This window comes from Neolamprologus brichardi, chromosome 3, assembly GCF_056152115.1.
Source record: "Neolamprologus brichardi isolate AB-2024 chromosome 3, ASM5615211v1, whole genome shotgun sequence".
In the NCBI taxonomy this organism is placed as follows: domain Eukaryota; kingdom Metazoa; phylum Chordata; class Actinopteri; order Cichliformes; family Cichlidae; genus Neolamprologus; species Neolamprologus brichardi.
Window position 1 is genome coordinate 30244972 of NC_142106.1, and position 17263 is coordinate 30262234.

General features: G+C 39.4%; 1 protein-coding gene across 1 annotated transcript in view; it reads right to left on the reverse strand.

The window, feature by feature from the left end:
• LOC118456058 (Fc receptor-like protein 5) overlaps positions 1–17263 on the reverse strand; it is a 34445-nt gene that overhangs the window by 17050 nt on the left and 132 nt on the right. The window contains exons 2-12 of the mRNA XM_087838287.1: positions 16288–16339; positions 14762–15028; positions 13923–14195; positions 13545–13805; positions 13074–13346; positions 9741–10001; positions 8900–9172; positions 5614–5874; positions 5143–5415; positions 4669–4935; positions 3910–4188 (exon numbers count right to left, since the gene is read on the reverse strand). Coding sequence (XP_087694413.1) covers positions 3910–4188; positions 4669–4935; positions 5143–5415; positions 5614–5874; positions 8900–9172; positions 9741–10001; positions 13074–13346; positions 13545–13805; positions 13923–14195; positions 14762–15028; positions 16288–16339 — 2740 coding nt within the window. The remainder of the gene's footprint in view (positions 1–3909; positions 4189–4668; positions 4936–5142; positions 5416–5613; positions 5875–8899; positions 9173–9740; positions 10002–13073; positions 13347–13544; positions 13806–13922; positions 14196–14761; positions 15029–16287; positions 16340–17263) is intronic.

Consider the following 17263-nt stretch of genomic DNA (forward strand, 5'->3'; position numbering starts at 1 on the left):
CATGGTCCTGAAATAATACCAGTATAATGAATTTAACATCACTATTTGTTAGTCGTGTTTAATAATGCAAGATTTGGTATCAATCTGTTATCCAGTAAATATAGGGCCTGTATCGCTGATACTGATATTAGTACCAATACCTTTTAATAATTAAGATGATCTGTTTAATAAGGTCCTGGTCCAGGGAAACGAGAGTCGGGAACGGTCCAGCGACGAGAAACACAGAGCTGCCATCTTATATAGTGACTGGAAAACTGTCGGGTGATGAGCCACAGGTGTGAGATTATGAACAGGTGCGTGGGCCAAGGGCGGGAGCCAACAGGTGAGCTCCGCCCAGGTAGTGAGAGGAAGGAGGGACAGAGAGGAAGGGAGAGAGAGAGAGCAGGAGCAAAAAAAATCAAAATGAAAACACATGTAGCCACACTGAGCCGACCAGGTAGATACAGGGACCCTGGCTATTGAGGAGTACTTGGTGAGGGCTAGTTCTTTTAGGTTCAGCAGCTAACAAGATGGTGTATCGGTCAGGATACAGGAAGGAGGACAACAGGCTTCCACTTTGCTGGATTGTCACCGCCAGCTGGTTTATTGCCACCTAGATGCTCAGTGTTGACAGCAGTCTGCAGCAACAAACAAATTGCCATGAGTACAGAAATATACACAGCAACAGCTCCACTAAGACAAACACAAAATATCAAATGAAATAAACCTACACATCCATCTGAATATATACATAACATATGACTCGAACTATGCCAAGCTTACATCTCTTGCTCCAAACACAGAAAGGACCCAATTAAACACAGTGAGAAACATCCACTCTAACTGTGAACAAAGGGACTTTGGCGCCATCGTGTGGCCGAATAAAATTACTACATAATGGCGGCAGCCAGCGGCACATGCCTCTAGTCACGAGATGAAAAATGCGCTGCTACAACGTGGTAGAAAGTAACTAAAGCCGCGGCTCAGAGCTTTTTATACACTGGCAGTTCCACTGTCATACAAATACAATAAAGTATAACGACTGCCAGATATTGAAAGCTGAGGTTTTTCCGGAAAGAAAAAGGGCAAAAGCATTCACTTATAGTACGATTTCTGACACGTTTACAGCCAAGATGATGATACTTGGTAAATAAACGGAATTTCACAGGACTGTTTTTTTTTTTTCGTTTTTTTTACCTGTCCCGTTCAGCACTGTAGTTGTCAAGATAACATCACTGTGCAGTTATTGTCTGCATTTCTTGTTGCCTCTTTTCTAAAACAAGTTATTTACTAAACAAAACATTTTCCTCTTCATCCACAGGCTGCATTTCCTTTTTTCTGGGGGCTCAGCCAGAAATCATGAGTCATTTTCAGCTGATTAATAAATAGGATATAACAGACAGTTAGAAAATACATTTTTATACACATATAAGCATCACGGGTCACTCAGAAGAACAAAGACGTGTTGTTGTGATAATATTGGATTATTTTTAAAATCACCACAATTATTTTTCACACATCAAGCCGTACATAGCATAAAAGACAAAAACATCATCTGCAGAAAACAAAATTTTTTCTCTGTCATGGCCTCAGTGATGACATGAATCACTCGGTAAAATGTGAACATTGACTATACAGTTTTTGTGCATCACAACTTGGTAACAAGTAATGCATACTCATATAATTCTTATTATTTTCTGTTACTTATATGAAAAATATGCAATAAACCTCTCCATACAGTAAGCTTTAAAGATAACAGGAAGTGAGTGAACATCTTATAGAAATTTTAAAAGGGGACTGAATCAAACTCGTAGAACCAAATCATGAAATTGTGTCATAATGAAAACAATGTCCCACAACATCCAACCTCCACTTATTACAACAGAAATAAACACAATAGGATTTTAACACAAAGATGAACCATATTATCAGTCTTCCAGTGCTGACGTTAAACCAAGAGCATGTCATGTTTAATATAACTGCTGTTGATCTGGATGCTGGCAGCTCTCTAAATGTTGTCAAAATCTTTTGAGTTGGATTTTGTTGCTGACGTTGTTCGTGAGTCTTGAGTTTTGTTGAAATTATCTTTTTATGAACCTGAAACAAAATCAGAAGAAATACGACGTCAAAATTGAAAAACAAAGAAATAATGGTGCCAAAGATGTTTTGATGCTTTCTGACCTTTTACACGTTCATCCTTTAATCACACAGAACTGATCTCATCAGGGAAACTTACACTTTCTCACATTTTAGCTGCATGTGTGTTTGAAATTTAAGAGGCTCATTATTTTATTCAGACACCACAACACCACATTTTACTGCACATGTAATCTGATTACTAATGATTCAGTGTCTGTAGAGTTCACATTTGTACCTGAGGCTGATTCAGGATTCACATTATTGTAGTCAGAGCTCTCCTCTGTGCCATCATGTCTGCCTGTTGTGATGATGGATTATTGTATTTAATAACATGGAGACTGTCTTCCTCTAAAATTACACAAAAGTTACACAAAACAATCGACCAATTATTACATTTCATGTTTGTTGTACTCACTCCTTTTATCAAGACCTTCAAGCTGAAATCCAGATGTGACGTTGTTGTATTCATCTGCTGAAATAATGAAGTTTGATCAGTCAGATCAAATATTTACATTTCTTACAGCTCTGTTATAATCAACGTTTATACTATTTGTACCACTTCCAGTGTTTCCAGAGCCTCTGATTGATTCATAGACTGAAAGATCACCTACATGTCATTGAAAATAAGAAAGAAGGAAAATATATAATTTATTTTTGTTTTTGTTTAATAAAAGATGTTTTTTTTTCTAAAGAGAAAGACAAAAGTAATAATTTCTGGTCTCACCATGAAGAAGAGAGGAGTAAACCTGAGTTTCATTCTGGTTGGATGTTTGTTGTGAAGCAGAGCTTTGATTGGCGCTCTGAGACTGAGTGAGACTGAAAGAAATAATGAAAATTTAATGAGGAATAATTTAAAGTTATTGTTGTGTTTAAAATGAAAGTAAACTGCTGCACCAACCTGTTACAACAGGGTTCTGTAAAAAACACAAACATTATTGCATCAGTTTATTTAAAAGTGTCACAGCATCAAAATAAATTATTTTTCCTTTAAAAAGTCAAACAGAAAGTCTCTCACCCTTTATCTGTTTATAGCAACACATCAGCAGCAGCACAGCAATAATTCCACTAACAAGTCCGATGATGAACGGAACGATAAATGAACTTCTTTCACATCCAAAACCTGAAACTAGAAAATTTCAGGTCAGAGCAGGAAAAAAAATTAAGCTGAGCAGATCACATGATCACAATTTCAGCCCAAACTGTGAATTAACTCTATTTAATGTGTATAACTTTAGGTCACATGCTTTGTTTAAATGACTTGACTCCCCACAATAAACACATCGACAAAAGTCCACTCTCTTAAATTTTCTCGTAAACTGCTGACTTCATTAAATCTGCTTTACAGACTTTTACTATATAAATATGTCAAACACATCAAATCTTAATATAAAGAAACAAAAACTGATGTTTACATTGAGATTTTCTATTTCCTGTCAGAAACTGTCAGCATGACTCTGCTCTGTGGTTTCATGTTGTGACTCCTGTTCTACACTACTTGCAGTGTTACTTGTAGAGTTGCTGCAGAACTAATTGTGAATTTACGTTGATTTGGAGATTTGCTGAAAGTGATTGTTTCACATTCATAATCCCACCTAGTCTCCCCTCCTTGGATCACATTCCTGACACTGATTCTCTCGACTCAACATTTTACATGACTATTCATGTTCAACCATGTCCAATAAGAACATTATTATAATGCCAAAGAGGTTACTATGAGATATATGCTGTTTGGCCTTCATATTAATCCTCAATCATCAATCTGTTCAACATTGGTACTGAATACAAACTCACCAGTTGTGTTAACGTGAACTTCCTGGCTGTCCTCTGTGTAGTAAACTGGGTTTCCTCTTCCTCCTCTGCACCTGTAGAGTCCTTCCTGTGAGACACTGATTTGTCCATTTGAGTGGAAAACTGCATCTTGTGTGGTCAGGGCTTCAGAGTAATTTCCATCTCTGTACCAGTAGTATTTCCATCCAGATGATGATGATGGGCTCACAGAGCAGGTCAGGGTCACACTGCCCCCTACTGGAACAGCTGTGTTATCAGCTCTCAGCTTGGCCTTTGGTTTATCTGCAGTTCAGTTTAGAAAAAGAACAAAAGTCAATGACTGAATCAAACCAGTTTCAATAACTTGGTGGAAATATGTAAATAATAAATATCACATAACTTTAATGGTGAAGCTACAACAAACTGTACAACTATCACACAAACACAACACGAATCTTTCAGATTTAATTTGCTGCATTAAGTTAAAAACACACATGAGGAACAATCAGTGGATTGAATGTTTCTTAGTGGATGTGGTGGAGCAGCTGAGACAGATTCAGCATTTGTTCTGCATTTCATCTTTCATGTATTAGAGCTGCACCGCAGAGAAGTTACTCTCATGTGTTTTGTTCTCTTCACTGTGAATAAAAAGCTGCTGTTCAGGTTTTTGTTGTTGGAATAAAAACTAAACATTTTACTGACCAACATGAAAGACAGTTATAAAGCTGTAAGAAAGAAGAAGTGCTTTTTCCTCATTTAGATACTCTGGATGAAAGATCTTACATGATACAGTCAGTGTGATGATATCACTCCACTCTGAGAAGAAATAGTCCCTCCTGCCCCGGCAGCTGTATCCTCCACTGTCAGACTCAGTAGCTCTGATGATTCTGTATTCATTGGATGTTGGAGGTGTGTTTAACTTGGCTGCTCTCCATTCATACGTCCACTGAGCTCCTTCACCTCCCTGAATCTCACATCTGACAGTGACTGTCTCACCGCTGTATATCTGAGTCCAGGATGGCTGCAGGGTCACAGTGGGCTTACTGGGAACTGTTCACAGGAAAATATCCAGTTAGAGACAAAGAGAAACATGAAGATAAAAAAAATAAGACAGATAAGACAAGATAAATTATTCTATTTGTCAGGAGTTGTCTCTCATCTCAAGTTTAATTAACTAACCGTTGTTGAATAAAATTGTTAGCACAGAACACAAAATAACATCTCTCAGTTTGGCAGCAGTAAAATTATTAATCTCACGAGTTTCTGTAACTGTGACGTCACTGCTGTCCTCTGTGTAGTAAACTGGATGTCCTCTCCCTCCTCTGCAGTGGTACAGACCTCCTTGTGAGACACTAATAACTCTGTTTGCTTCATTTCCTCTCATAAGCTGAGCTTTAGAAGAGACTGAATCACGTCTGAACCACTCAAACTTCCAGCCAGCAGAGCCCTCCACAGAGCAGCTCAGTGTCACACTGCCCCCAGCTGGTATGACTGAACTTTGTGCTGTCAGTGTAGCTCTGGGTTTACTTGCTGTTGAAGATAAAGGAAAACATACATCATATTATCATTTAGTTCAGGGAAAATAACAATAACAAAATTCATTAATTAATAACAAAATAAATATTCAAACTTCAAATACCAGTTCAGTTGTGAATGAACACCAAAGAGTAGTAGACAGATGTAAACATTAAAACATGAAATGTCAGCATGAATCATGGTCCAACTTACATGAAACTGTCAGTCTGAAGGCATCACTCCATCCTGTGAAGAGATAGTCACTGCTACCCCGACATCTGTAGTCTCCACTGTGGGACACTGAAACTCTGCTGATCCTGTATTCACTGGATGTTGGAGGGCTGTTTGTGTTGGGTGCTGTCCATTCATATTTCCACACCTTTCCTTCACCTCCCTGAATCTCACATCTGAGAGTGATTGTCTCACCAGTGAATATCTGAGACCAGCTGTGCTGCAGTTTCACATCAGCCAAAACTGTTCAACAAACAAATAAACAAACACAAATATTTAAAATAAAAAATCAAGATGGAATAATATGTAGGGGAGAGCGGCGTAAGTTGTCACACGGGTAAGTTGTCACACTGTTCATAACTCCAACACTAGAGGCTCTATCTCAAAAATGAAATAGCCACTTTGTGTGACTTCTTCTTCTATAGTCAATCCCCTGTTCACATGTGGTCAAGACAGCTCTAATCTGAGGTGAGCACATCTTTTTTTTATTTTTTTGACCTAAAAGGAAAAATAATTCACTTTAAATTTCCTTCAGTACAACTTTGTTAGGTATAGATGTTACAAATTATTATTTTACACAAAATAGAGGAGACATTAACGTGTCTTTTGATATTTCAGCTGATGTGCTATGTTGAGCTAACCCTGACATTTAGCCAAAATTAGCATAAATGTCAGTTTGGGGCAAGTTGTCTCATTAACTTTGGGGCAAGTCGTCACATGTGACAACTTGCCCCAGTACAAATAAATGCTCCAAAAAATTGTGATATTGTAATTCATTTGTATTTGTAATAAGGTTTTTGAAGAAAGGAAGGAGAGGCAGGAATTAAGGAAGGAAGGAAGAAAGTAAGATGGTTCGAAATTATCAACGAAAGACAGAGCGTGGCAGAACGCCACCTGACATTATGTTAAAGGCAGTCAGGCAGGTAAAGATGCAGAACAAATCAATCAGAAGTACAGCAAAGGATTTTGACATAAATTACCGTACTCTAACTCGGTATTGTCAAAAGATTACCAGAGAAGAAATTGAAAGTCAGACAGCCATGCCAACAACAATAGTTGGTTATACAACGCCAAGGAAGATTTTTTTCCCCTGATTTGGAAAAGCAGCTTGTTGAGTATATTACTAGGTCAGCTGACATTTATTTTGGTCTGTCACCAAGTGAGGTCAGAAAGCTTGCCTACCAGTTTGCTGTGGCACATGAACTGAAGTTTGTGCCTTTGTGGGCAGAAAAAGAAAAGGCCAGCAAAGAGTGGTTTACAGGCTTTTTAAAGCGGCATACAACATTGTCACTGAGAAAGCCAGAAGCAACTAGCCTTGCCAGGGCAAGTAGCTTCAACAGAGAGAATGTCAATGCTCTCTTTGACAACTTAGAGAAAGTGTTATGCAAATATGAGTTTGGACCAGGAGACATTTGGAATGTTGATGAAACTGGGGTCACCACTGTACATAAACCAGACAAAGTGTTGGCCAGACGTGGATTCAAAAAAGTAGGGTCATTGACATCTGCTGAAAGGGGAACCCTTGTCACACTGGCCTGTGCTGTCTCAGCCATAGGGAATAGTTTACCTCCATACTTTATTTTCCCGCGTGTCCACTTCCGTGACCATTTCCTGATCAACGGGCCACCCGGCAGCAAAGGAGGGGCAAATTCCTCTGGATGGATGAAAGACACACACTTTGTTGACTTCCTGCAACATTTCAATGAACATACAAAGTGTTCAAAGGAGAAGCCCTGTTTACTCCTTTTGGACAACCACGAGTCTCATCTGTCCATTGATGGACTCAATTATGCCAAAGAAAATGGCATAATCATGCTGTCATTCCCACCCCACTGCTCACATCGGCTCCAACCATTAGACAGGTCTGTCTACGGGCCACTAAAGAGGCACATCAACAGCACGTGTGATGCCTGGATGAGGAACAACCCTGGGAAGACAATGTCTATTTATGACATTCCTGGGATTGTGGCAATTGCATATCCTCTGGCTGCAACCCCATTGAACATTCAGGCTGGTTTTAGGGTGGCTGGGATTCAGCCTTACAACAGAAATGTATTTCTGGAAGCCGAGTTTGCACCATCCTACGTCACAGATCGCCCTATTCCGGACCCTGCACTGCCAGGCCCCAGCACTACCTCTGCACTGCCAGGCCCCAGCACCAACTCTGCACTGCTAGGCCCCAGCACCAACTCTGAACTGCCAAGCTCCAGCACCATCTCTATCACGAGCTCACCCTTACCCAGCACTGCAATTACTGACAGCGGACTACCAACTCCAGAGGACATCCGGCCATATCCAAAAGCTGGCCGCCGAAAACCATCCAGCAAAGGAAGAAAACGACGCAAATCAGCAATTCTAACCGACACACCAGTGAAGCAGCAACTAGAAAAAGAAAAGAATAAGGCTGAATCTAGCAAAAAGCTGTTTCAAAAGAGAGGGACGCGAGGGGGGGAAACATCTGGACCTATGAAGAACAACGCAGCTAAAAGAAGAAAAAAAATTCAAGAGTCATCATCAGATGATGAAGAGTGCTTCTGCCTTGTCTGTGTGGAGCCATTTTCAAACAGTCGTCCAAAAGAGACCTGGGTAAAATGCGTAAAATGCAACAAATGGGCGCATGATGCTTGCACCTCAGGCCAGGCAATTTATGTGTGCCAGAATTGTGACTCTGAAGTTGAGTCTGATTAATCAGAAATAGGGCATCTGTTTTGTTCAGAGCATAAACATGTTAAGTAAAGCAAGTTATTTGCAGCATTCCATTCAGTTATGATGGATTTATGTGCAAGCCAGAGAACATTTGAGTTTAAAGTTCAAACTAAAGTTTTCTTTCTAGTTAATGTTTTGATTAAAATGTGTATTGGATTGAAATAATTGTTTTTTTTCCAAATTCTCTTGGCATAAATGTTCAAATTTCCAGTTTTGGTTTGAATTTAACAATTAAAATCAATAATCACAATTAAGTATTTGTGTTCTTATTTTAAGATAATCTAGTGTGACAACTTACCTGCCGATGGGGCAAATTGTCACAAGTGCACATTCTCCATTCAACAGTCTACAACTCCGTAATGAGATAAGATATGAAAATGTAATGAATACATCATATGTGCCCAAGACTTCCTTCTTTCATTTGGTGAAACATTTATTACGTTGTGATGTATGGTGCTCAGTATAAGTTAGTCAGTGTGAAAAGTGTGACAACTTACCACGCTCTCCCCTATATATAAAATTGACAGTTATCAAGTCTTACTTTTAATTATTTGTGCCTCACCTTGTTTCTGAATTGTAACTGGAGCACTGTCCTCTGTGGAGAAAACTGGATCTCCTCTTCCTCCTCTGCAGTAATAGATGCCTCCTTCTGAAATACTGATCGTGTGCTCTGATGTTCCAGCTTCTATTTTCTGAGCTCCAGAAAACTCTGAATCACGTCTGAACCAGTCAAACCTCCAGCCAGCAGAGCCCTCCACCGAGCAGCTCAGTGTCACACTGCCCCCTGCTGGTATGACTGAACTTTGTGCTGTCAGTGTGGCTCTGGGTTTACTTGCTGTTGTAGTTAAAGGAAAAAGTTCATCAGATTGTCAGATTGTTTCACGAAGGACTTTGTTATAGAAATGATCAATGATGCACAAACAAATAACTTTTAGAGGTTTTGTGTCCTCTCTGCATTTTTCTTTAATATTACACTAAAAGTGACGCTACACTGAACGGTGTCTATTATTCCTGAGGAAGCTGCATCATATTTATACGGAGCCTATGTGCCAACATCAGTGGATCATTATCCTTGTTATTTGGCTATAATAATAAAATCAGATTAAATACAAACACAGCATTTAACACATGGAAAACAAGGAGATTCAAAGCACTGTAGGTTTCTGTTATTGTTAGAGAACTGTGACCATCAGTCATCAGTGACATGGTTCCCACACTAAGGTCTGTGTCATTTTCCAGCATCCTATATTTCTTCACTGTGAATAAAAAGCTGCTGTTCAGGTTTTTGTTGTCAGAATGAAAAAACAAAACATTTTACTGACCAACATGCAAGACAGTTATAAAGCTGTAAGAAAAAAGAAGTGCTTTTTCCTCATTTAGATACTCTGGATGAAAGATCTTACATGATACAGTCAGTGTGATGATATCACTCCACTCTGAGAAGAAATAGTCCCTTCTGCCCCGGCAGCTGTATCCTCCACTGTCAGACTCAGTAGCTCTGATGATTCTGTATTCATTGGATGTTGGAGGTGTGTTTAACTTGGCTGCTCTCCATTCATACGTCCACTGAGCTCCTTCACCTCCCTGAATCTCACATCTGAGAGTGACTGTCTCACCAGTGAATATCTGAGACCAGTTGTGCTGCAGTTTCACAACAGCCGAAACTGTTCAACAAACAAATATTGTTTAAAAAAAAAAGAAAAAAAAAAAGAAACAACAACAAAATAAAAACAGGGAACAAAAAAAAGATAATACAAAAAGTTGTTTCCAGCAGCAGCTTTTATCATAATTATGTGAATAAATGCTGATTTGTCTTTAAAAATACCTCAAATACAACAACAACAACAACAACAAAAACAATAATAACAGAAAAAATGTTTTAGTTCAAGTGAAATGTTCAAATTCTGCTGTTTTAAACATGAGAGTAAAGTGAGTGAATAACAGCTGATTCACAGACAGAAACTGTTTAGTAGAATAAACATCAACAAATATTTACATAAGTTATGATGCCATGTTACAACTTCACTTTTAGCATGTAATACATTTTTCAAGCACGTATGTTGTTTAGTTATTATTGTTTTTATATGTTTTTGTGAGCTCAAATGAGTCTGATTTGCTTTCATGAACTGACTTTGAGGTTATCAAGCAAATCAATAAGTTAAAAAATAAAATAAAATACAAAACTCTAGACTGCAAAAGCTTTTTTTTTCTTCTTGTATTCAGACACAAGACACTGCCAAGTAGAGAGAAAGCAGTAGAATCTACTAATAAATAAACAACATAAAGTTCATATTTGTTTGTTTTCTTCTCTTCCGGTGACATGATGAATGATTTTTTTCAGGTCTAGATGGATGCTTGAATACATATGATAATGGTAAATTTGCCATTTCTCCACAACAGTTGCCCATAATGGACCTCATCACAGCCACAGAATCTGCCATACGGATTAATAAATTATCACAGACAGAAGCAGAGCAAATCAGGGTGAAAGTCTCAGCCACCCTGTCCAGTGCCAAAGTCCCTCCGTCCAACCTCACAATAAAGGAAAAGAAGGCTGTTGCTTCCCTGAGCAAAGACCACAACATCACTGTTTTACCAGCTGATAAGTGAAGATGCACCGTGGTCCTAAACACTACAGATTACCATACAAAGATCACTACTCTCCTAAGTGACAACAATACCTACGAAACCTTAAAGCGAGACCCCACAAGCAGCTAGCAGAAAGTTATAGCTTCCCTTCAAGACTTTGAAAAGGACAAAATCATTACTTATCACTGCCTTTACCCAGGGGATGCCATACCCTGCATTTATGAACTTCCTAAAATCCACAAGGAAGCTGTCCCACTCAGACCCATAGTCAGTAGCATAAACTCAGCCACTTATAACATTGCAAAACACCTTGCTACCATCCTTGCACCTCTCGTGGGGAACACCCCACACCACATCAAGAACTCCACCGACTTCACAGACAAGATCCAGAAACTTACCCTTGGATCCAGATGAAACCATGGTGTCCTTTGATGTAGTCTCTCTCTTCACGTGCATACCCACCACGGAGGCAGTGGAGACTGTCAGAAAACGACTACAAGAAGACCGCTCCTTGGATGACAGGACCAACTTCACACCCGATCAGATTTGCACACTGTTAGACCTCTGCCTCACCACTACATATTTCAAATACAACGAAGGCTATTACAGACAAAAACATGGCTGTGCCATGGGCTCCCCCGTGTCACCTATTGTAGCCAACCTTTACATGGAGGAAGTGGAAAGGAAGGCTCTTGGCTCTTTCAAAGGAAGAGTACCCAGCCACTGGTACAGATATATAGACGACACCTGGGTCAAAATCAAGACACAAGAAGTGGAATCCTTCACTGCGCACATTAACGCTGTGGATAAAAAAATCAAGTTCACCAGGGAAGACACAAAGGACGACTGTTTGCCTTTCCTGGACTGCGCTGTGCACATTGAAGAGAATGGCAACCTCAACATCGAAGTTTGCCGGAAGCCCACACACACGGACCAGTACCTCCTCTTTGACTCCATCACCCTCTGGAACACAAACTTGGAGTAATTAGGACCCTACACCACCGGGCAGAACATGTTCCCTCTAAGCCTGAAGGAAAAAGAAGGAACACACGCATGTAAAGGAAGCACTCAAAACGTGTGGCTATCCTAAATGGGCGTTCTTAAAGTCAGCAAAGAGGCACAGAAAAGAAGATCAGACACCAGCGAGGGAGGATAAGAAGGACAGACGCAACAACATTGTCATCCCCTATGTAGCCAGTGTATCCGAAAAACTCAAGAGGGTTTTCTCCAAGCATGACATCCCGGTGCATTTCAGACCCAGCAACACACTCAGACAAAAACTGGTTCACCCGAAAGACAAAACGCCAAAACACAGACTTAACAATGTGGTGTATGCCGTACAGTGCAGCGAGGAATGCCCAGACCTCTACATTGGAGAGACCAAACAGCCACTTCACAAGCGCATGGCACAATATAGAAGAGCCACCTCCACAGGACAAGACTCAGCGGTCCATCTGCATCTTAAGGATAAAGGACACTCTTTCGAGGATGCCAATGTTCACATTTTGGACAGAGAGGACAGATGGTTTGAAAGAGGAGTGAAAGAAGCCATCTGTGTCCACTGTGAGCGACCATCTTTGAACAGAGGCGGTGGTTTACGACACCAACTGTCTGCCATCTATAATCCAGTTTTGAGTTCCCTTCCCAGACGCCTTAAGGCCCACTCACATCCTGGGCCATCTGACCTCAGGAATTCGCATGATAAGGTGGGGCCAGGTTTCACAATGAACTCACCCAAAACCCTGGCTGATTGGGACCCACACCCAGTTCCACACCTTGGCTCAGGCGATTAGAGGATCATCAGGGGGTCCTTTTGTCCCTCTGTGGGGGGAAACTCCCACTAGGGTTATATCTGGAACTCTCCACCATTTGACCTTAGAACTGAAGAAGCTTCTCGGATGAGAGGTGAAACGTCTTCAAGTAACTTAAAGAAGTCCAGACGCTTTTCTTTGCAAGCTCCTTTGACTACGATGACCTGGATGACTGAGAACCTTCACAGACATGATAATGGTAAATGTGTTGTTTTCTAGTTATAATTAGTTATACTGTTTATTTTCTCATTTGAGAAATTAATTACTGGGTGTTCACTGGACAGGGGGACAATCAGTGTGTTTCTTTCTGGCTTTAGAATAAAATACTAAACTCACAAGTCTCCACAACTGTGACGTCACTGCTGTCCTCTGTGTAGAAAGCTGGATCTCCTCTCCCTCCTCTGCAGTGGTACAGACCTCCTTGTGAGACATGAATAACTGTTTTTCCTTTATTTCCTCTCATGAGCTGAGCTTTAGAAGAGACTGAATCACGTCTGAACCAGTCAAACTTCCAGCCAGCAGAGCCCTCCACAGAGCAGCTCAGTGTCACACTGCCCCCAGCTGGTATGACTGAACTTTGTGCTGTCAGTGTAGCTCTGGGTTTACTTGCTGTTGAAGATAAAGGAAAACATACATCATATTATCATTTAGTTCAGGGAAAATAACAATAACAAAATTAATTAATTAATAACAAAATAAATATTCAAACTTCAAATACCAGTTCAGATTTGAATGAACACCAAAGAGTAGTAGACAGATGTAAACATTAAAACATTAAATGTCAGCATGAATCATGGTCCAACTCACATGAAACTGTCAGTCTGAAGGCATCACTCCATCCTGTGAAGAGATAGTCACTGCTACCCCGACATCTGTAGTCTCCACTGTGGGACACTGAAACTCTGCTGGTCCTGTATTCACTGGATGTTGGAGGGCTGTTTGTGTTGGGTGCTGTCCATTCATATTTCCACACCTTTCCTTCCCCTCCCTGAATCTCACATCTGAGAGTGATTGTCTCACCAGTGAATATCTGAGACCAGCTGTGCTGCAGTTTCACAGCAGCCAAAACTGTTCAACAAACAAATAAACAAACACAAATATTTAAAATAAAAAATCAAGATGGAATAATATGTATATATAAAATTGACAGTTATCAAGTCTTACTTTTAATTATTTGTGCCTCACCTTGTTTCTGAATTGTAACTGGAGCACTGTCCTCTGTGGAGAAAAAAGGATCTCCTCTTCCTCCTCTGCAGTAATAGATGCCTCCTTCTGAAATACTGATCGTGTGCTCTGATGTTCCAGCTCCTATTTTCTGAGCTCCAGAAAACTCTGAATCACGTCTGAACAAGTCAAACTTCCAGCCAGCAGAGCCCTCCACCGAGCAGCTCAGTGTCACACTGGCCCTTACTTGTATGACTGAACTTTGTGCTGTCAGTGTGGCTCTGGGTTTACTTGCTGTTGTAATTAAAGGAAAAAGTTCATCAGATTGTCAGATTGTTTCACGAAGGACTTTGTTATAGAAATGATCAATGATGCACAAACAAATAACTTTTAGAGGTTTTGTGTCCTCTCTGCATTTTTCTTTAATATTACACTAAAAGTGACGCTACACTGAACGGTGTCTATTATTCCTGAGGAAGCTGCATCATATTTATACGGAGCCTATGTGCCAACATCAGTGGATCATTATCCTTGTTATTTGGCTATAATAATAAAATCAGATTAAATACAAACACAGCATTTAACACACGGAAAACAAGGAGATTCAAAGCACTGTAGGTTTCTGTTATTGTTAGAGAACTGTGACCATCAGTCATCAGTGACATGGTTCCCACACTAAAGTCTGTGTCATTATCGAGCGTCCAATATTTCTTCACTGTGAATAAAAAGCTGCTGTTCAGGTTTTTGTTGTTGGAATAAAAACTAAACATTTTACTGACCAACATGAAAGACAGTTATAAAGCTGTAAGAAAAAAGAAGTGCTTTTTCCTTATTTAGATACTCTGGATGAAAGATCTTACATGATACAGTCAGTGTGATGATATCACTCCACTCTGAGAAGAAATAGTCCCTTCTGCCCCGGCAGCTGTATCCTCCACTGTCAGACTCAGTAGCTCTGATGATTCTGTATTCATTGGATGTTGGAGGTGTGTTTAACTTGGCTGCTCTCCATTCATACGTCCACTGAGCTCCTTCACCTCCCTGAATCTCACATCTGACAGTGACTGTCTCACCGCTGTATATCTGAGTCCAGGATGGCTGCAGGGTCACAGTGGGCTTACTGGGAACTGTTCTCAGAAAAATATCCAGTTAGAGACAAATAGAAACATAAAAATTCTGCTGTTTTAAACATGAGAGTAAAGTGAGTGAAAAACAGGTGATTCACAGACAGAAACTGTTTAGAAGAATAAACATCAACACATATTTACATAAGTTATGATGCCATGTTACAACTTCACTTTTAGCATGTAATAAATTTTTCAAGCACGTATGTTGTTTAGTTATTATTGTTTTTATATGTTTTTGTGAGCTCAAATGAGTCTGATTTGCTTTCATGAACTGACTTTGAGGTTATCAAGCAAATCAATAAGTTAAAAAATAAAATAAAATACAAAACTCTAAACTGCAAAAGCTTTTTTTTCCTTCTTGTATTCAGACACAAGACACTGCCAAGTAGAGAGAAAGCAGTAGAATCTACTAATAAATAAACAACATTTTCTTCAGATGACGTTTGTCTGAACCACTCATATTTTAAGTCAGTAGATTCGTTCACATCACAGGTCAGTGTCACACTGCCCCCTGCTGGTATGGTTGTGCTTTCTGCTGTTAGTGTGGCCTTGTCATGTACTGTAAGTTAGAAATATATTAAAAAAAAAAATCCCCCCAAAACAAGAGAACTATTGTCACTGCAGGTTTAGTGAGAATTTTAAAAAGGCCATTATGTTTTACTAGATTTGCAGTTCTGCATCTGTTCACCACCACAGTCAATTGTAAATCAAATAATTCATGTGACTGAAGTGCAGACTTTAAGCTTTTACTCAATGAGATTTACCAAAAAAAAAAAAAAAAAAATCATGAATTGTTTTAGAATAATAGCCATTTCTAACCACAGTTAGTTCAGTGGAAGCAGAACTAAACTCAAAACAGCTTTACTGATGAAACTTCACATTAAAACAGAAAACCCAGAGAGGGCTGAGTGCAAAAAACTCAGATACTAACCAAGTAATACAGAACAAACAGGGAAAATAACTATGAGAAACATCACGACAAAGGCTGAAGTACACACATATAGTGTAGTAGCGAATTTCTCTCCCAAGCTTTGAAAACATAATTCTTCCACTTCTTAATGTGAGATGTCCAGATTTATTTCTGACTCGTACATACAAACAAACGATGTCACGTTCAAAAAACGATTTGCTGCTTCAGTGCACATTTCCATTGCCATCCTGGCTCATTCTAACCTGCTACCACACATGTGATCTAATGTTTTCTTACCCAACACATTAAACTAAACTAAACTAATATTTCTCTATAGATTGGCTCTAACATGTAGTAATCAGGGAACTAAATCGGGGAGACAAGACAAAGCGAAGAAACACCTGAAAACAAGACACGGGACAAGGAACAAGGGACTGTCAAAATAAAATAGGAAGCATAAACACTGAAGCAGAGACTAAGACACAAACTTGACCCAGACAAAAGGTAAACAAACACGAAGACAAGTCTGATTAAGCACAGGAGATCTAACAGACACACAGACTAGACTCAGGGAACACAGGAGGATGGGAAACAAGCTTGAAGAATAACTGAAAAGATAACTATACACACAGAATATGAATGAAAACATAATCTAAGAAAAAGTTTAATATTAGAAAAACTAAAAACTGAAAAACTACAACAAACCAAGTGAAACAGAGAATATCAAACAGATGCTGAGAGTCCAAAACTGAAATGCTTGGTCCAAAATCCAGGATCATGACAGATACTAGGGGTGCAACGATGCACAAAATTCACGGTTCGGTTCGATACTTTGGTGTCACGGTTCAATATTTTTTCGATACAAAAAATGTTCATGCTTTTTTAATTTGTCATTTATTAAAATTATAAATATATATTTTAACTCAAATGTACAGTTTTTAAATTTAATGTTGCTGAAACAACAAAGGGATAAAATAATAAATCTATCTGATCAAGAAATCACTCATCTTTGGAAAAGAGAGTTTATTACAGAGAAATGGCTCTTTCCAAAATAAAAGCTATACTATACGCTTCTTCTGGGCTATATTCTCAGCAGCATATTAAACATATCAGGTCCCCATAAGGAGAATCATGTGCTAACGGCTGTCTAAATGACTCGGGTAAAGTTTGTAGCATGCGTGCTTGTTGTTTTTGTCTGCTTCCACTCGTTTTTGCACTAGGATGATGTGCAGTCATATTCATTGTGCTTCCACTAGTGCTGTCAGCGTTAATCTGAACGGCAAATCTCCGTTAACGAGCTACCGCGGATCGCCCCGTGCGTGGGG